We start from the raw sequence: 20151 nt of genomic DNA on the forward strand, positions 1-20151 counted from the left end.
ACCCTTGGGGGCCGGGGGACCTGCCATGTCTCAGGTGCACACCCGAGGAGTTTCAGGAGGTGGGCTCTCTGGAAGAAGCCTCCTCCATGCTGAGATGCAGCCTCCCAGCCCCTCCCTCGTGCCCTCCCCACCTCACCTCCTCCCAGAAGATGGGGTTGGCCTCATAGCCACCCACTGACAAGGCGTCCCCTTGGAGGCGGAGGTAGACCGAGGCATCATGGTCACGGACGTTGGGCATGTTCTGGAAGGCAGAGCGGAGAGGCTCTGGGTCAGCCAAGGTGGGCGACGGGCCCAGTCCCTCCACCAGGGCTCCCAGGCCCACCATGGGCCCACCCGCGGCCTCCTGGTTGTAGGACGCTGAGGACAGAGTGGACCGGGGCCTCGGGTTACACAGTGGACAAACCAGCCCCATTCAAGTCTCTCCTTCCCCAAAACCCACAAAATAGCAGCAAAGATGTGAGGAGGAAGAAGAGGAGGGAAAGAGGAGGGAGGAGGGAGGAAGAAGGACGGATGAGGGAGGAGGGAAGGAGGAGGGAGGGAAAGAAGGAGAGAGGAAGAGAGGGAAAAGAAGGCATAACCCACAAAGATAAGAGGGCAGGGGGACAACCGCGGACAGGACGATCGCAGCAGCACTGGAGGGTGAGGAGGGATGGATGAGGGCACGTCATAGGGGCTGGGGGAGGGCAGACTGAACAAGTCAGGCCAGTGTGCCACCCTCTGTGTCCTCCAATCTGCAAAGAGGCCGTGCCTGTGGCAACCGCAGGTCCTTCAGCATGGGTGTGATAGCAGTGTGTGTGTGTGTGTGTGTGTGTGTGTGTGTGTGTGTGTACACACACACGGGTGTGAGTGTGTGAGACAGAAGGTATGTGCATGTGCATTTATGCGAACAGGAAGATGAGCGAGGGTCTCTTCACAGCAGCTGGACCCAGATTCCTTCCATCCCCACCCTGTGCAGCCCAGGGCCTGGCCCTGCCCTGCAGGAGCCCTGAGGTCTGTCCCTGGAGGAGTGGATCCCACAGGTTCCAGGCTGGTGGCACGGTGGGGACAGCAAGGGGAGGTGAAGAGTAGGCTGCCTCCACACCCACCCCCGCTGACAACAGACTGGAGACTCTTCTATGGAGACACTGAGTGGTCTGGGGAAAGCCACTATGAAATAAACATAAGCTATATAATACCACATGTCAACAAAGGATGGAACCGCTAATCATCTCAATAGACGCAGACAAATACTTGACAGAATCCAACCCCTTTCACGATGAAACACTCAACAAGCTAAGGAGAGAAGGGAACTTCCAGATAAAGGGCACCTCAGAAACCCCACAGCTAACACAGACTTGTTTGCAGCATTTCCTCTCAGATCAGGCCTTTTATCACTTCTCCTGAACACGGTCCTGGAGGCCTTAGCCAGGACAATCAGGCAAGAAGAAGAAATAAAGGGCATCCAGATTGGAGAAGAAGAAGCAAAACTACCTCTATTTGCAGATGACATAATCTGACATATAGAAAATGCTAAAGAACCACTAAAAATCTATGAGAACTAAAAAAATAGTTCATCAGGTTGCAGGATACAAGGTCAATACAACAAACAAACCAAAAACTACTGTATTTCTTACACTAGCAATGAACAATCAAAAAGGAAATTAAGAAAATAATTCCATTCACACCCCAAAAAGAATGTTTAAATGGTTACAAATACACTTAATAAAACAAATGTAAAACTCGTACTCAGAAAATATGTTTGAAAGACATGAAAGACTTAAACAAATGAAAAGACATCACACTGTGTACAACACAAAGATTTGTTAAGGTGACAGTGTTCCCCCAAAACATCTACAGATTCAACATAATCTCCATCAATATTTCAGCAGGCTTCCTGGCAAAAATTGACAAGCAGATCCTAAAATTCATATGGAAATGCAAGGGGCCCAGAATATTCAAATCAATCTTAAAAACAAAGAACAAATATAGAGGATTTACACTTCCTGATTTCAAAACTCACTACAAAGCTACTGTAATCCAGACAGAGTGGTAAAACCCAAGGACAGACATGTAGATCAAAGGAGCAGAATTGAGGGTCAGAAATAGACCTTCACATGTATGTTTAATTGATTTCACCAAAGGTGCCTAGGCAATCCAGTGGGGGAGAGCAGAATCTTCAACAAACAGCGCGGGGACAACTGGATATCAACCTGCGAAAGAAAGAAGTTGGACCGACCCCTTCCTCATACCGTACACAAAACATAATCAAAGTGGACCACAGACCGAAGCATAAGAGCTAAAAATGTAAAATTCTTAGAAGAAAATACAGGAGTCAATCTTTGTCACCTTAGGTTAGGAAACACCTTCTTAAACATGACACCGAAAGCACAAGGGGCAAAAGAAATATACATCAGTTGTACATCATCAAAATTAAGAACTTTCGTGCTGCCAACAACACAATCAAGGAAGTGAACAGACAACCCACAGAATGGGAGAAAATAGTTGCAAACCGTAAATCTGAGAAGGGACTTGTATCCAGAAAATATGAAGGACTCTTATAACTCAATAAGAAGACACGTAAGTCAATTTGAAAACAAGTAAAGTACTGAACAGACATTTCCCCAAAGAAGACACACAAATGGCCAATAGGCACATGGAAAGATGCTCAACACCACTAGTCACCAGGGAAACGCAAATGAAAACTAGCGAGACACCATTTCACCCCACGGGGATGGCTAAACTCAGGCAGCCAGTAACAAGTGTCGGCGAGGACGTGGAGAAGTCAGAACCCCACACACTGCTGGTGGGGATGTGCAACTGTTTTGAAACAGTCTAACACGTCCTCAGAAAGTTAAATATAGAGTTACTATATGACTCAGCATGTCCACTGCTAGGGGTTGACCCAAGAGAAATGAAGACATGTGTCCACACAAAGACGCGTACCTGAATGCTCAGAGCAGCACTATTTATAGTAGGCAAAAACAAGTCAAATGTCCATCAACGGATGGGTAAATAAGATGTGGTGTACAACAGAGTAGTGTTCAGACATAAAAAGGAATGAAATTCTAACACATGGACCACATGGATTATCCTTGAAAACATCATGCTGACTGAAAGAAGCCAGGCACAAAAAAGGTCACATAGGGTATGATCCCATTTTATAAAATACCCGGAAATAGAAAATCCAAGAAGACAGAAATAAGATTAGTGATTATCAAAGGTTGGGGGTGGGGTGGCAAATGGGGAGTGACTGATAATGGGTTTGGATTTTAGGGGATGAAGAGAATGTTAGATAGAAAGACAGACGATAGATGGATGGATGGATGGATGGATGGATGGATGGATGGATGGATGGATAGATGATAGATAGATGGATAGATAGAATTAGTGACAGTTACATAGAAAACTGAGCAACTAGAAAAGAAAATTGTAATTCCAGGAAACACAAAAAGTTGGACACTATTTGCTCAGGAGTTAACAGTATTTATATTGTCATTATATTGCAAGCACTGATCGATTTAACCAATAAACAAATCAACCAAACCAAACCAAATCTTTTCAGAAAACAAGCAGGCGTGGGCAGCCCTCGTCCACCGTGGCCCTCAGCACTGGAGGAGCTGCCTTCTCTCAACCCCTCTCTCGTGTACCCCTGCCCTGGAGACGGACACAGGGGTGTGACTGCTCTGCACCAGCCATCTCCGAGGACAGGTGGAGACCCGAGGCATGACCTGGCCAATGCCCCGCCCCCCCAACGGCAGTCTCCCGGTTGGAATAAGAATGCCGCGTTGAGGGCCTGTTATCAGTGCCATATAGGAAGTCCTCAGTGACTGAGCACTTCAGAAATCATGACAGCGCTATCTACAGTCACTGCTACTGTAAAAACGGAACACCCAAGCTCCACAGAGCAGGACAATAGGGACACCTGGTGGCCAGGGAAGCCCAACTTTTCTTCCAGCGGGATCAGTGTCCCCAATTCCCGTCCTGGCAAGGAGTACCCAGGAGTGCCCAGCACGTGCTCAGTTCAACCCCGTGCTGCCCACTGGGCACCCTCACTGTCCTCTCCACAAAGGAGCCCACCCTACAGGTCTGACCCTGGTCCCACTGACATCCCTGCCTCCCAACCTCTGCCCATGCCCTTCCATCTGCTTCTCCTGCCCCCAGCCCCATCCAAATCCTGCCGGCTTCTTCCTCCAGGAAGCCTACCTGATGGCTCCAGCCTTTCCTGGTCTCCTCCTCTGAAGCACCAGCTGGCTAGACACCCCATGCCCTATGGTCACCACAGCGACCACATAATGAGCACCTGCTACATGCCAGGCACCACGCTCTGCCCGCAGCCCCGTCACTCGGTTCCTCCCTCAGCACAGCCCTGTGTGGTAGGTATACTTTGCACCCATTTTGCAGAAAGGGAAGCTGAGGCTCAGGTGGTGCCTTGACTTTGTCCGTGCTAGGTAATGGAGGGTCGGGACGCAGACCCCAAGCCTGGATCTATCCTATCGCTCTGCGCCCCAGCAGTGCAGCTTCTGTCACAGCGGGCGGAGGACGGCGGGAATGAGAGACCATGGGAGACCACCTGGCCACCACTTTTGACGGATGCAGAGACCAGGCCCAGAGAGGGAAGGGACAAGGTCACAGAGGAGCTGGGGCTGTGCTCGGCTAGAGCCCAGGACAGGGACAGCTTGTCAGTACTGGGGACCCTCTGACCACCTAAGAAGGAAGATAAACAGCACGTGCTTCAGGCCCTGAGCCCGCACCAGCCAGCTGGGACCCCAGGACTCCTAACACCTTGAGGCCCAGCTCTGGGCACATGGTGTCCTGAGGCACAAGACTGCCAAGCCCAAGGAGCTTCCTGACCAGACGTGGACAGGTGGGCAGGTGGCACGTGACCCCAGGACAGGCCCGGCGCCAGGGCTCCCAGCACACACCCCAGAGCTCCTGCCGATGGGGCCTGGCTGGCATGAAGGAGCTTGTACTCCGACCTGCACAGGGGTAAGACCACGCTGGCGGGATTTTACTGCGCAGGTGCGGCCCCAGGTGAGGCCAGCCTCCCAGACATCCCTGTGGCCACCCTGATGGAGGGGAGCGTTGGTAACTTCCTCCCCAGACACAAATCCCCTTTTCTCCTACAAAGAGTCTTGCGGCTTCTGGAGCTGGTGCTCCGGTGCAGCCTGGAGCTCCCAGCAGCACCCAGGGTCCCTGTGTGGGGGCAGCGTTTGTGAATAACATGAATAACCCCAGCTTGGCTCTGACCTTGAAATTCCTGGCCGGTTTGCCTGGCTTCTGCCTGAAAGGTGCCTCCAAGTCAGGCATCAGGAAGCACAGCGCATGGAGACAGGCCCTAGTCCCGGCTCTGTGGACGCCCCGGGGTCCTCCTCCCCGACACAGCCCCTGCCCTGCCCCTCAGCCGGTCTCCAGCTTTAGCTCAGCCCTCCCGAGCCCACTGTGGCCCGAGGGCGACCCCTGGCGGCCGCCCAGGAGCTCTCCGCACAGAGCGGGGACAAAGACCCGTGCTGCCAACTGCCGCAGGGTGAGTTCTCTCTGTTCCCCGGCACATAGAAACCCTCAGGAGGCATGTGCGGGATTCCAGGAAACTCGTCATGAACCCGGGAAACCCTGTGTCAAGGGGAGAGGCAGCAGCGGATGGGGACCCTGGTCCCCCACTCCCTCCTCCACCGCTGCCCACCTAGCAGCCGGCCTGGTCTGTCCCTGGTGAGAGAAGCCAGGCTCGTCCAGGGGCGAGGCTTCCAGGACACTCTTTGCAGAGGCCTGACCCTAAACAAGGGTGGTCTCATCTCACATCTCCCCATCCACAGCCCACTCTGAACTGCCTGCAGGTCCCAGCTGCCAACCTCTGTGTACTCCCCTTCTCCACCTCGCCCCTTCTCTGCCACCCTTCAGATACTTCAGAAGATCCTCCAGACATGGCATCCTCCGCGAGACTCCCTGGTCCACAGACAGGGGTCCATACAGAGCCCGGTCAGCCTGCTTTGGGACGGCTTGTTCGTGTGTCTGTACCTTCCACCCCGCTCCACCCAGACAAGAACTCGGTCCTTTTCTAGTTATAGCCCCAGTTTCTAGAATAGAGCCTGGGACACAGAGCTCATCCAACCGATGTTTAATGGAGGGATGGGTGAGGGAGGGAGGGTTGCCTGGAATGGTGGATGGATGGAATAAATAAATAGATGATGGAGGGATGGCTGGGTAGAGGGAGAGAAGGAGGGAGGGATAAATGGATGGATGGATGGATGGATGGATGGATGGATGGAGAACTAGATGGATAGAGGGATGAATGGATGGAAGGATGGATGGCAAAATGGACAGAGGGAGGGAGATTAATGAAGAGATAATAAGTGGATGGAGGGCTGGGGGAAGGGTGGGTGTACGGATAAAGGAATAAATGAGAAAGAATGGATGGATGGGGACTACATGGCAGGATGAGGAAGGGATGGTTGGATGAGGGAAGGAGGGAGGGAGGGAGGGAGGGAGGGAGGGAGGGAGGGAGGGAGGGAGGGAGGGAGGGAGGGAGAGAAAGAAGAGAGGTCGATGACAAGGGGACAGGAAGCTACCAGCGACCACCATGGGTGAGGGAAGGGATGAGAGGGGAGGAGACAGAGGGCAGGGGGTGCACATCCAGGGGGGCACATCCCTTGGCAGAGGCACATCCAGGGAGGTTCTGACGGCCGGGGATCAGTGCATACTTGGGGGCACCCAAACACGGGGGTTCCCAGAAACATCTGGGGCACAGCACATGGGAAAAAGCTGGGCCAGCTGCACGAGGCAGGGCAGGCTTGGGCATCAACAAGAAGTTGTGCCCCGAGGGCCAAGGGGGCTGGCACCACTGGGACACAGCTCTGGTCACACCGCCCGGAACACCCAGTGTCCTGATGCCCATTGCACAGACGAGGCGGCTGAGGCTCAGGACGGTGAGGGAACACACGCGGCCACACCCCCTGGGTGCTGGGCTTCACAGTCAGGTCCCAGCCCTGCACAGCTGGCATGCCTCCTGGGGCTGTCCACTTACCTGGATGCCCTCGATGCGCTCAGTGACGACGTAGGCATGGTGCATGGCCACCAGCGGGACCTTGACTCCCGCCATCCGGCCCACACTGGCCGCCCACACTCCTGTGGACAGAGCACGGCAGGTCAGCTCTGCTGGCACCTGCTAGGGGCAGCCAGCTAGGGAGGCATGGGTGCCTCTGCAGGCCTGTCCGCCCTGGGGGTGATTCCCCCAGGTCCGTCACAGCTGGGCCATCACCCCAGAGAATGGTCAGGGTGAGGGAGCCTCCAGCATAGCCGCTCGGAAGCCAGGAGAAATGCCATCGCACCTGCACAGTTGACCACACAGGGCGTCTGGATGGTGCCGTGCTCTGTCTCCACAGCTGCGACCCGCCTGACCCCGAAGTCATCTGTCCGCACACGGATGCCCGTCACTGGGCAGTTCTCGATGACCTGGGTGTGAGAGAAGCTGCTCCCTTTGAGGGTGCTGACCACCCACCCTCTCTCCATCCCATCCTGAGGGACCTGGGACCCTTGCTTCTTCTAGGACAGGCTTCATGTGACACTACTGGGGAAATGGTGTGACCACAGAGCTGGAAACTAAACCCATACATTCCTAGATTTGGAGAACTTGTCCCCAAATACAGTGGCTCCTTTTCATAAAGTGACTTACAAGAAAAAACTCAAGGCTCATTTACTAAAAGATGTTTGTGGTCTACTGCTTGGTAAAGAGGTCACAGCACAGCACAGTTTGGTTCTGTGGACACATATATCCATCTTCACAGAAAATGTATTTGGAGTAACACTAAAATGTCAACACCGGTTACCCCGGGGTGATGTTATATCTTCTTTTTGGCTTATTTGTCTTTTCTAATTTTTTTCTACAATTTTGTGTGTCTTTGAGACAAAAGACTAAAACTATAGGAAGAGATTTTGAGGAGTCACTTCTTCTGGCGGGGCCGGAACCTCAGAGAAGGAGGCAGGTGACCCTGCAGACAGACCAAGGCACCACCCGCCTTTGCAGGAGCAGATCAGGAACCTGAGGGGTCCCACCTGGCCCAAGGTCACACCACGCAGAGAAGGGCACCTGTTCGCTGGCCTTCTGCCCTCTGGGTTTGCAGGCTGGGATCAGGGAGCCCAGGGCTCAGCGGCCATCAGTACCTGTGCTCCGCGGGCGGTGGCAGCCCTGGTGAGGGTGGTGCAGGTGCCGGCGGGGTCCATGGTACCGTCGTGTGGCACATACAGGGTCCCGTAGAGGTCATCCACGTTCATCAGTGGGTACAGTGCCTTGGTCTCCGCCGGGCTTAGCACGTGGGACTCCACGCCATAGGCCTTGCCCAACTAGGGGAACCAGGGGACAGTACCTGAGACCTTGGGGACCGATCTCCTCCCCATCCGGGCCTCCAAAGTTCTGCTCTGGCCCTGCTTAGCTGGTCAGCATGGCCCTGCAGCCCCTGTCCTTTGCCCCAGCTCCACAGAAGGGTGAGGAGCACTCAGAAGTAGGTTCTGGGGCTGGCCTGCCTTCCCGATCCAGATGACACTACAATGTGACCTGGGACACGTTTAACGTCCCCTGGGTGAATGGGGCTCATAATGGCTTGGTTGACACGTCCAAAGAGCTTAGACCAGTCCCTGGCACATAAGGGCTTATTATATAAAATAAATAAAAATAACCCCACAGGTCTAATACGTTGGGCTTCTCTGGTCAGACGCCCTCCTCAGACACCAGTGAGGTTGTCCCAGGCCTCTGACTCATCACGTTTGATTGGCCCCAGTGCAACCAATCAAGTGTCCCCTGGCATTGCCTATCAGAACAGGCTCCACCCAATTAGAGGTGAGCTGAGCCAATCAGATTTTCTGAGAATTGTGAATGAAAAGTGGCCGAGACTTCACTCAGCAGGATGGGCACTTGAGCTGAAAGATGGGTTGGGGGCTTCCTTCGCCCACCTCTATCCCAGCTGATGAGTGAGCTAAGGGGGAGGAGAAGGAAGAGGGAAGGGAGAGGAGGGAGCAGAATGGGGCTCCCTCCTAATCCCAGAGAGCCAGGCCTGTTCTAATGCAGCCAGCTGCCCCTGCTTCTGGCCTGGGTGCCCAGGGGAACTCAGCGTCCCTGTGATAACGAGCCTCTGCTAGCCACACAGCTGGCCCTGCTCACTGGGCCGAGCCAGTATTCAGTCGGTGCTCAATAAGGGGTGAGTTGCTGCAGGAGCCTGTCTCACCGATGCCCTGGATTTTGGGGTCCAGGCTGGCTGTTCCGGTTAGAAACCAACAGCCCAGCCCAATGCAGGGCCTTCCACAACACAAGGCTTTCTCCCCCGTCTCCCCCACAACCGGTTTCCCTACGTCCTCTCCACGGGCAGTCACTGCCTCCTGGGTAGTCTTCTCTCCGTGAGCACCACCCGTGATGATAACTCCCGTTTATGGAGCCTTGCCTGCCTCCGAGGCTCGGCCCCCTGTGCTCTGCAATATGGTCCTATTTCAAAGGTGAAAATGCCGAGGCTCAGAGAGGCAAAGTCACTCGTCCCAGGTGGCCCAGCTAGCAAGGGCAGCTGCAGGGTTCGAATCCAGATCTGTCGGGGCTCCTCCCTGCACCATGCTGCCCCACCCTCCACCAGCAGGGGGCGCACCCACCAACTCGATCCCGTCTAGCCCTGGCAGGGGAGCACCCACCGACATGAGCCTCTTGTACTCATCCAGACGCTGCCGGTTGGATGCGATGAACAGGCCCCCGTTCTGGATCCAGCCCGTGTGCAGCCCCGTCTCCTTCTCCAGGTCATGGCTTACCACGCGCCTCGTGTGGGCAAGCAGCTCCACCTCCACGTCGCTGGGCCTCAGCTGCCACAGCAGGCCTGGCGGGGAGGATCGGGACACATCAGTCCCAGCATGGCGGTGCTGCACCTCCATCCCCCCAGAAGGCCAGGGCCCCTGAATGTCAGGCAGCGCCCCAGTCCTCCTCTGCAGGCCACGGGCAGCCTGGATGAGCAGGAAATGACAGGGTCCAGGCTGAGTTTTAGGACAGGCCTCCCAGCCCTTGGGCAGCTCAGAGAAGGACAATTATCAAAGGCTCCCTCATCGTGCACCTACTATATGCCAAGCCCTGGGCTGAACTGTCATGGGTGACTGGGCAGCCCTACGAGACAGAAGGATTATTTTACCCAAAGCAGGCCCTTCACCAACAAAACTGCTCCCTTCAGAGCAGCCTAGGGAGTGGGAGGCCAGGGGTGAGGCCGCGTGCTGGAGGGCAGAGGCTGCGTGGCCCAGCTGAGACAGGGCACGGGTGATGCCCGACTCCTCCCTACTCCACAGTGACCTCAGGCTGCTAGCTTGATACCGGCCAAGGTGGGAGTGTTCACCCCACGGAAACTGGCGAATATAACCCAGGGTTAAGGCACAAGGTGGCTGCCCTAGGGCCACGCACACAGTAGGCGCTTCATGTATGCCCCTTGGTTAGTTAGGAGGAAGAGAATCGTGGACACAACTCATGCCTGGAGGACCCCACTCTGCATCACCCCGGTGGCCCCTTCCCCGTCCATCCTCCGTGCCCCATGGGCACCCCTCAGCCCAGGTGGCTCCGTCCAGTAAGGGGCTTCTGCTCGCTGAACGGTCAGGTGCCTGGCTCCCAGCACTGGTCTCAGCCTCGCCCTCTGGGGTCCCATTGGGGTGTCTGCTCCCTCCTCCCCACCACAGCTCTTCAGAGACTTAGGGATAAGCAGGGCCCCCAATCTGCCCACCTACAGACTGACCCTGAGTCTCCCCCGTGTCCTTCCCCGCTTTGCTCAGCTGCCTCCAACAGGCCTGTATCTGTCAGTCCAGAACTGGCCCCTCAGTGGGTCCCTGCCCGCCTGGCCCTACCTGCTGTGTGCCAGGTGGTCCCAGAGGTCAGACGCTCCCGCTCCAGCAGCACCGCCCCACTCACGCCCAGCTTGGCCAGGTGGTACAGGGTCTGGCACCCCAAGCTGCCCCCGCCAATGACCACCACGTTGGCTGTGCTGGGGAGGGGCTGGCTTGGGCCTTGGGCCACCGCTGAGGTGCCCTGTGCCTCCTTCAGGGTCCGCTGGTACGGCACGCTCTTCTCGGTGGTGGTGCCAGCCCGGCTGGTCAGGCGGCGTGGCCCCAAGGCCTGGACAGGGCTCCGCTGAGGGCACGTGACAGCCACACGCAGGGCTCGGCTCAGGGAGGCCATGGGGACTCCAGGTGTCAGCAGTGCAGCGAGCTGGCGAGAGAGTCGGGGCTGGCTGGGGTGTGGACCGGACGCTGTGGGGACCGTGCCCCCATGCTGTGACCCCCACCCAGGCCTTTTTCTTGCTGCCACCCCACGGCCTGTGTGCACTCATGTATTGGTCCTGTGTGTGCCTAGTGAAGGCCACGCACACATCAGGCCCTGGCTGGGCCCAGGGGGGACCATGAGGGGGGCCAGAAGGTCCTGGCCAGCCCAGGGAGTGCAGGGGGTGGGACTATGACAGAGCACGGGAGCTCTTGGGGGTGTCGGGGCCACAGGGGGCAGCAGAGGGGAGGGACATTAATGAGATCTGGGGTAAGTGGGGTTACCGGTGGGGAAAGCAGGGAGGACCAGAGGGTACTTGAGAACTAAGGACAAGGAGGAGGCCAGGTCATGGGGGACACAGGACCCAGACAGACAACCTGAGAGGACGAGGGGGAGGCGGGAAGGGGTAAGCACCCTGTCTGCTGGCCTTGGGAGCCCCATCAGGGCTCAGGACAATTCCTGAGAGTGGGGACCCCAGGACCCACACAGGTCTGCATTGGAGGAAGGCCCCCGGTGCAGGGCGGTGGTAGGATCTGGGGAGATGGAGGGAGGCAGGAACCCCCAGAGGGCACAGGGTCAGAGGCTGTGCTGAGGGCGTGTCACACACACAGAGGATGGGAGCTGGGGAAGACAGTGCGCTCGGTGGAGGAAGGGCCACAAGGCAGGTGGCAGGCCGCCCCGAGACAGGGACACGCAACCCTCCAGCTGGATCCAACACACCCTCCTGGGGACACCCGTCTCAACTCTAGACAGAAGTTGTTTCTGCCTCGAGGCAGAAGGGAAGAAAGGCAGTGGGGTCCAGCCACGTGGCGTCCGGGGTTGGGGCTCAGAAGCTGGGTAACTGGCTGCCCCCCCCTCAGTGTCCCCCTGTGGCCTGCAGGGCTCACCTCGTGTCCCTCTTCCTTCAAGCCTCCCAGCCAAAAAAATCTCATAATTATGACTATAACAGGGGCCTCCTTCTGAGGACAGAAGGTGCGGGAGAGGCTCTCCCTGGGTGTGTGTCCTGCCAACACGGTGAGGACAGGAGGCCTCGGAGGGGCCGCCTGGGCCTGCACTGGGATCAGCAGGAAAAGCACAGGGACGGGGCTGTGATCCAAGGTGTGGAGGTGGGCCACGCCACCTGCATGAACAGTCACGAGAGATACGAACTGACTAATTAACTGAGAAAGGCAACTTCCATTTCCAAGTGCATAGTACCACAGGCCAGGCTCAGGGCACACTCTCATTCAGCAATTGCAAAATGCCCCTAGTTGCGTTTTGGGGACTACTGTCCCTAGTTTACAGAGAAGGAAACGAAGGCACGTTGAGGCTTGCTAAGGTGACCCAGGTCACAGGGCCACTATGTGGCCAAGTCTGCAGGCTCTCCTGCGCCCTCCTGACCCCTGGCCGGCAGATGTCATGCGCCCTGGTCTGGCGGAAGGGGAAGCTGGGAGAGACGCCTCACCCACTGCCACACCCCGTCCCTCCCTCCAGTGGGACCAGGCCCCACCGTCAGATAGCCCCCCGTCTCCTTCTGGCAGAGGTGGCTCGGGCACAGGGAGGCGCACCCCCCAGCTCCCGTCTGAACTTACCTTCCGCCCTCAAAGTTCCTCAACCTTCCAGGAGCCCCCAAGAGTGGTGTCCGACTGGTGGAAAGTTGGCCTCACGTGAGTGCCAGGAAAACTGTCCCAGGCCGACACCTGCCCCCCGCCCACAGCGCTGCCCAGCACACATGCCCAGCCTCTGGCTCGGCCTCCTTCCTCCCTCTTGCTGCGCGAACGCAACGCTGCCAGCCCAGGCAGCTGCCACGTGCCCTTTGCCCACCCACCTGGGCTGGGGGTGGGGCTGGCACGGCCCCCGCAGGGGCAGCCCAATGACCCTCCTGCCTTCCAGAAGCTGCTGCTTCAACATTAACCTGCTCCCCTGACCCCTTCAACTCTCTACCACCAGCTGGCGCAGTGGCCATTTGTGGCCAGGGGTAAGGGCGCAGTATACCCCGGGCATTGGGGCCAGACAGACAGATGGGGGCTTGACCATCACTTAACCTGATCTGTAAGGCGGGGGGCCCAGAGGAGCCTCCCCCAGGCTGTGGGACGAAGGGGGATTGATGGTGGAAAGGGTCTGGCACAGCCTTCGCCCTGTGAAGGGGAGTTAGGGTGCCCAGTCCCCTGCCCCCACACGCAGTGACCTGTGGTCCTGCCCACCCAGCCAGATGGTCGATGGTCACAGCAGCCAGAGGCAGAAAGAAGCCCCCACTAGTTCCGGGCCTGTCCCAACCCCACCCACATTGGGGAAAGCCCCAGCCCTGCCCTTCCCAAGGGACATACTTCAGCAGCAAAGCACCTCTTAACCCCAAAGGGCCTGCTGCGGGCCTGGCCTGGTGGCGGTCCGGAGGTGCTGTCTCCTTCCTTCCTGAGCAGCTCCTGGCCAGCCGGAACCCGGGCTTCCCTGCCCCCGCCCCTGGCTGCACAGCCATCCTGTCGCCGCCCACCACCGGGCGGGACGCACCGCCCAGCACCGCGGGCCTGCCAGCCAGGGCAGCAGCCAAGCGGGACAGCTCTGGTAAGAACAGGGCTGTGAACGCTGAGGCTCCATTGACCCTGGGTGATAAGCAGGTGGCCTCAGCTCTCAAACTGCTGCCTGTGGTGACCCTGTGCACCCCCATCTGTCCACACTTGCCTGTGCTCCCTGTGCCCCAAACAAGCTTAGCACAGCCCAGGTGGGCAGAAGTTGCTGGTAGGCAGCTCTGTGCCAGCACCCAGGGTCTTCTGTGGGCTCACTCCCAGGGAAGGGGTGCTCACTGCCTTCAGAGGCAGGTCAGAAAGTCTGGGTTAGCACCCCAGGCTCAGTGCCCTGAGCTGTCTGCACCCTGCCCTCCACAACTCCCTGATCCCTCTGTGGCTTGGGAGACCCTGCCTTCGTTTGACTTTTGCGGGGCACCAGGGCCCAGAGAGGGGAGCCAGCTTGCCTCAGGCCACACAGCAAGCCAGAGTGGGAGCCAGACCAAAAGCCTGCAGCCTGACTCTGGGTCTAGGGCACTTAGTTGATGCGCAGACAGAAGACGCCCAGAGAAAATGCACACCGAATAGTACATGAGGTGTGATTAAAAAATATGGTGAATGTTTAAAATTATTACAGTAAAAGACACATCGCCATTAATGCCCCTCAAAATACTCCCCCTCGCTTCACAAACACTTAACTCATCGTTCTTGCCACTTTCTGAAGCGGTTCTGGAAGTCCTTTTTTGTGTCTTTAGTTGCGCTGTCATGGCTGCCTCGATGTCCTGAATCGATTCAAAATGTTTACGTTTCATGGTCATTTTGACTTTGATTTTGGGTCATTTTGACTTTTGCCTTTGAGAGCCAGAAGTCACACGGTGCCAGACACAGTGAATAAGGTGGATGAGGACACATTGTAATGCTTTTATTTGACAGAAACTGCCGTACCAGAAGCGATGTGTGACACGGAGCACTGGCATGCTGGAAGGTGAAGTAAACACACTCACGAAAGAGGACTTCCAGAACCGCTTCAGAAAGTGGCCAGAACGATGGGATAAGTGTGTTCAAAGCGACGGGGAATCCTTTGAGGGGGGTTAATGGCAATGTGTCTTTTACTGTCATACATTTTTTAAAATTTAAATATCACCCTATTTTTCGATCACACCTCATGTACCTCTGGATGTGCAAAGAATCAGAGCAGGTGCTGATGTGACGTAGGACATCAAAGAAAATGTATTTAAATTGCGGTCACTTAACAAGACAGCTGGCCAGGTACAGGGCTGACCACAGCAGTAGCCCTGCTGTGACGAATACGAGCCAACAAACAACCGTCCTTATTCGCACCCAGGCTGTCCGCTGTCTGCTCGCTTGTCTGTCCTCTACACTTACTGAGCACCTACTGCATACAAAGCACTGCTGGGGGAGAACCAGAGGTAAGACACGGTCTCTACCCTTGTGGGGCTCAGGGTCCAGGACAAGGCGGCTGTGATGGGCAAGCTGTTCTTCCTCCCAGCAGGAACCCAGAAAGGCTTCTCGGAGGTGGTGGCCTGGGCTCTGGCCTGACCTTGTGCTGCCACCACTTCAGTCCCATGGGGACAGAGACCATCCGTCACTCCCCTGGCTGGCTCCAGCTGCACGAGGCTTCCCCAGGATGTGAGGGGGTCACCAGCCTGGTCGCCCTACGATGGCTGGCCTGGCCCAGCAACCTGAGTCAGGGCTGTACTTGCTCAACAGGGAGAAGGACGGGTCAGAGAGGGCAAGGGCCCTGGATGCGGGTGCACGTACGAGTGACACACTGGTCACCAGAGCCCCAGGGCAGCAGCTGGGGCAGCCGAGACCTCTCCTGGCGCTGCACGCAAAGACAAGCAGCTGTTGCAAGATTGTCACAAGCCAAGTGGGCAGCAGTCGCCCTGGACTTTGGACAAGAGGTGGTGGCTGGAGAACCAGGCCAGGCTGTGGTCATCGATCATGCGTTGCTTGAGTCTGGGAGAGGTGGATGGGCCCCCCTCGTCCCCCCTGGGTGCTGGAGGGCACAGCTCAGGAGGTGGCCAGGCTCCCGCTGCTAACCTGCTGTGCCATCTTGGGCTAGTCCCCCGTTGAGGGGCCCCCCTTTCCCCATCTGGAAAGTAGGGACTATAACCCCTGCAGTGCCCATTTCAGGGAAGTTTTGTAAGTTTACCTGCGTATTATTACTTTCTACTTCTAGTGCACTTGGAAGAAAACCATGGAGCAACCTGAAGTCACAATGGGTGCCAGGCCTGCAACCCACCCCCACTTCCAGGCCACAAATCCCAGAGGGCCTGTGGTGGATTCCCCCCCTGCCTGCATGGCCAGCCCTGAGACATCCCCTTCTTGCCCTACTGGTCCTCTCTGCAGTCCCCAGCCAGCCCTCCGCCCCTGCCTGCTGGCTAGGCTTCCAGAGCAGAGCGAGGCGTCTACAGACCGACCTCTGACTGGGCAGAAGTCCAGGGTGGAGCGGGGGAGGGGCTGGGGACACCTGACCCAGGGGTAGGTGGTGTCCGGCCAGCACCTGGCCATACCTGATGCCTGCCCTCAGCCGCCTCTGAGCGGTGCCACCTGCAGCTTCTACTGGGGGCAGGCAGCGTGCTGCGCGCCTTACGTGAGACGCGCCTGCTGCCCATTGTCAAGATGAGAAAACTGAGCTAGGACACAGCCAAGGGCACCAGACCCAGGAGATTCATGGACCAGGGAAGTTTCCAGAGCGACTTTTGAGGACTGGATTTATACTGCCGAAATTTTACCTTAAAAGAAAAAACATAACTACGTTAACTATCCCCATGACTTCATGAAGACAGAATGTTTTCTCATCCTGAGGTACGTGGGCGCCCCCATCCCCCAGACACCCACACACAGAGGGCAGGTGGAAACAGCCCAGGGCTCAGCCACCTAGGCACAGGCATTCCCAGGAATGCCTGGGACACACAGAGGGTGTGAGCAGCTTGCTACCACGACCCCCAGGCTCCCACTTCACTCTGTGATGTCTCCAGTGTTATTAGGGAGTGAAACAAACATTGGGGTGGACCTGGTCCCTCTGCTGTAGGGCCAGGCTGGTGACCAGAGCTTCATGCCACCCTGGGGCACCGTGCCCACAGCTGTGGGCACCACTGCTATCCAGTGGGGGGACAGAACAAAGCTTCAGAGGGCAGCGAGAGACTCGGGTCCTGTCATTGAGGGTATTAGGAGAGAAAGATGGAGCAGCAGTGGCCAAAGGCACAAGACCCGAAATAGCGCCCAGCCCCCAGCCCAGAAAGCCAAACCCTCCAGGCTCTCACACTGGCCATCCAGGCTGGGTTTGCATCTTTATATGAGTTACCCCAGAGAGTTCCTAGAAAAATTCAGTTCTCCAAGACTCTCTTAAAAAGCTGAGACATACACGCCCCTAGGGCCCACATCCCTGCCAGGCACACTTAGATGGGGCCTGTTTCGTCCAGCTGGCCCCAGTCCCCACCCTGCCACTTGGACGTTTCACATTCCCCACTGGCCTCTGGGAAGTTGGCTTTTCCAACCACTGACCCAGACCTCCAGGCACTGCAGAGGAGTAGGGGAGATAAGTTTCCTCTCTCCAGATCCAGGGGCAGGGGCACCCCCAGAGGAGACCCTCGCGGTGGCCTGGCTCTGTGCGTCTTGCAGTGAATGGAGGGGGAAGGGATTGTGCAGAGCAGGCAGCATCCAAGGTGGGTGGGGGCTTGGTCACCCCTTCCCCCAGGAGGCTGAATTTTTGCAGGAAACACTTTCCCCTGGTGGCCACATGTGAGTATGACACTTGGGGGAGTTTGACTGGGGACACAGCCCCAGGATGACTGTCCCCATGAGGTCACCCACAGACGGGGAAGTGGATCCCCACTGGGACAGGCAGCCTGGCTGTCACGCAGTTGTGCACACGCAACACTCCCTGGCAGGGGCGTCCTTACTGACGGCCACAGGCTCCGTGTCGCTTTCTAAGGCAGCAGTGAGAGACGCCCTCTCTACCACAGGGACGTGCCCATTTCTCCCCATAATTCTCCATATTTACTTTACGTATTTTGAGGCTATGTTGTGAAGTGTCATAAGCTCCAGAATTATTATAGCTCATCGCTTAACTGTCTTTCATAATGCAATAATAAACCTCTTTATCCAGCGGGGTGCTGCTGAATGTTCAGCATTTGGATCTCTAAGTGGGGAGTGTTGCCGATTCCTCTGGTATAAATACTCCTACCAGGGCCAGTTTCAAGCCACCAACCAGAAGGACGTCCCTGAACACAAAGTCCAAGAGGCGCATAGCCGGCGTTCTCTACGCGTCAGAATGCCATTTGCCTCGAGCATATTATGTCTGATGCCAAGAAGGTTATATTCGCCCCAACACTGGCCTGGTCAATCCCTTTCCATTGCTCTGCGTTCAGCACTTGTCACACGATAGCCCAGCTGTGTCCAGCACATTCCTGTTTAAGAGTGTGACACAAAGCTGTGATGATCCAAAACGGGTGATAACAGCATCTCGAGGGGCTGGCCAAAGGAGAGCGTGGTGCCCGGCACACGAGGGGCGCTCACCTGGCCAGGCTGGCTCTCCCCACCCAGGAGCACATCGATTTGTCCCTTTTACTGCTGGACATGCTAACTCACTCATGAGGAAGATAAAACACATGCATATGTGCTCGTGTGTTGGTAAGAATCTAGGCTTTCGAAGTGGTGTCAGCGAGAGATTTTTAAGTCTTAAGAAACATCAAGCCAAGTCTTCACCGTGTTCGAATGGAAACGTGTTCCTTCCCCAAGTGTGCACGGTTTGATCCCCATTGGAACTGAACTCTAACCACACCAAGGCGTACCTGCTCTACAGCGATTTTCACACTGGGAGGAGGCTGGGACCGGGAAGCCTTAGAAAGCTCAGTGTCCCCTGCATTGTCACGGGAGTCAAAGTTCTCCATTACCAAGATGTACCTCAAGGGGGACTGACCACCTCTGTGCCAGGCCAACCCTTCATGGCCACCTGGTCCACGTGGCAGAGGCCGCTGCTCACCTCCCCACCCCACCCTGTCCTTTCTTCCTTCTATGCTAATCAACCAGAATAAAGACTACATTCCCCAGCCTCCTTTGCAGCCACATTACAGCCAATGGGAGATGGTGAGTGAACTTCACTAGTGTCTTTAAATTAAAGGCCATGCCCCTTCTCCTTCCCGTTGGCTGGAATGTGGATTCAGGGGCTGGAGCTGAAGTCCCTTCTTGAACCATGAGGAGGCCAGGCACAGGGGATCAAAAATACCCCCAAAGACCTGGGCCCCTGACCCAGTCCCAGCCCTGGGTCACTACCTGGTAGGTGAGAAATAATGGTCTCTTGTCATGTGGGTTGTCCATCACTCGGCCAGACCGTAATCCTAACCAACTCTGGCATGGGCTCGTGTGGTTGTCACATCCATCCACCTGCCTTATGGCACCAACAGCACAGAAGTGTCAAAAAGTGGAATCGTTATCCAGAGAAGGAAGCGGCACAAAGCTCTCAGCTCTATATGCACTTGTGGGCTCTCTTCTTCTAGGGAAAGTAAAGGGTCCAAACTAAATCGTTCAAGAAAATAAAGACATTGAGATACGACTAAAGAACAGGGGTCTGAGTTTAACCCACAAGAGCTGTGAAATCCAACCACGAGCGGGAGAGGGCTTGGCCGGCTGCCCCCACCACCCCTGCCCCAGCAGTGGGAGCCATTGGAACAAGGGCTGTAATTTCAAAACCCTGTAATTCGTGCACATTTAATCCATTTGTAATTTTCTGCTTGAAAAAAATTACATTTTAAATAGATAATTTGGAAATGCTTAATGGAGACATAAGACTTTTGCTCCAGGAATCAGTGCTTTGTCTCAGTCTGAATAACTGTCTGAAAGGAAAGTCTACCCCTAGTCCTTTGTATGTACTACACGCTGTCAAGGTCACCAATCTCGGGTCAAGTTCAGTTTTAGCAGTATTCTGCAAGTTTGGTATGAAGTATTTTTATCATTTAAAATTTGAAATAAATTTGAACTAATTTGGAATTCCATTATAACTTTATTTTTAGAAGCATGTTTCTTAATTTGCTTATGGAAGTTTCTTGTGTATCTTTTATGACTGATTTCTAACTCAACTCATTGCGGTGAAAGATGCTCCTTCTTGAAGACTCCCTCCTCTTGAGTGCAGACAGGACCTGTGACAGAAGTTACGGCTGTCAATCCCTTGATGGTGTTTCGTTAGATAAGCCTTTATCCTAGCAGACAGAAGAGAGAGATTCTCCTGCCGGCCATGAAGCAGTGAGCTGGGGCGTGGCTCACAGCCAGCAAGAAGCCAGGAGGCCTGTCATACACCAGCAAGAAAGTGAACTCTGCCAACAGCCTCAGTGAGTGTGGATGGGGCCCCTTCCCTGGTTAAGCCTCCGGTGACAATACAGCCTGGCCGACCCCTGGACTGCAGCCTTGGGG

At 55.9% G+C, this 20151-nt stretch overlaps 1 protein-coding gene across 1 annotated transcript in view; it reads right to left on the reverse strand.

The window, feature by feature from the left end:
* Nucleotides 1-13658, reverse strand: part of SARDH (sarcosine dehydrogenase) — a 60157-nt gene extending 46499 nt beyond the window's left edge. Inside the window, exons 1-8 of the mRNA XM_033123792.1 lie at nucleotides 13543-13658; nucleotides 12808-12861; nucleotides 10825-11185; nucleotides 9643-9821; nucleotides 8134-8313; nucleotides 7302-7425; nucleotides 6998-7098; nucleotides 137-241 (exon numbers count right to left, since the gene is read on the reverse strand). Of these exons, the coding sequence (XP_032979683.1) occupies nucleotides 137-241; nucleotides 6998-7098; nucleotides 7302-7425; nucleotides 8134-8313; nucleotides 9643-9821; nucleotides 10825-11155 (1020 nt within the window). The 5' untranslated portion in view covers nucleotides 11156-11185; nucleotides 12808-12861; nucleotides 13543-13658. The remainder of the gene's footprint in view (nucleotides 1-136; nucleotides 242-6997; nucleotides 7099-7301; nucleotides 7426-8133; nucleotides 8314-9642; nucleotides 9822-10824; nucleotides 11186-12807; nucleotides 12862-13542) is intronic.
* Nucleotides 13659-20151: the final 6493 nt, after the last annotated feature.

The sequence above is a fragment of the Rhinolophus ferrumequinum genome, chromosome 12 (assembly GCF_004115265.2).
Source record: "Rhinolophus ferrumequinum isolate MPI-CBG mRhiFer1 chromosome 12, mRhiFer1_v1.p, whole genome shotgun sequence".
Lineage (NCBI taxonomy): Eukaryota > Metazoa > Chordata > Mammalia > Chiroptera > Rhinolophidae > Rhinolophus > Rhinolophus ferrumequinum.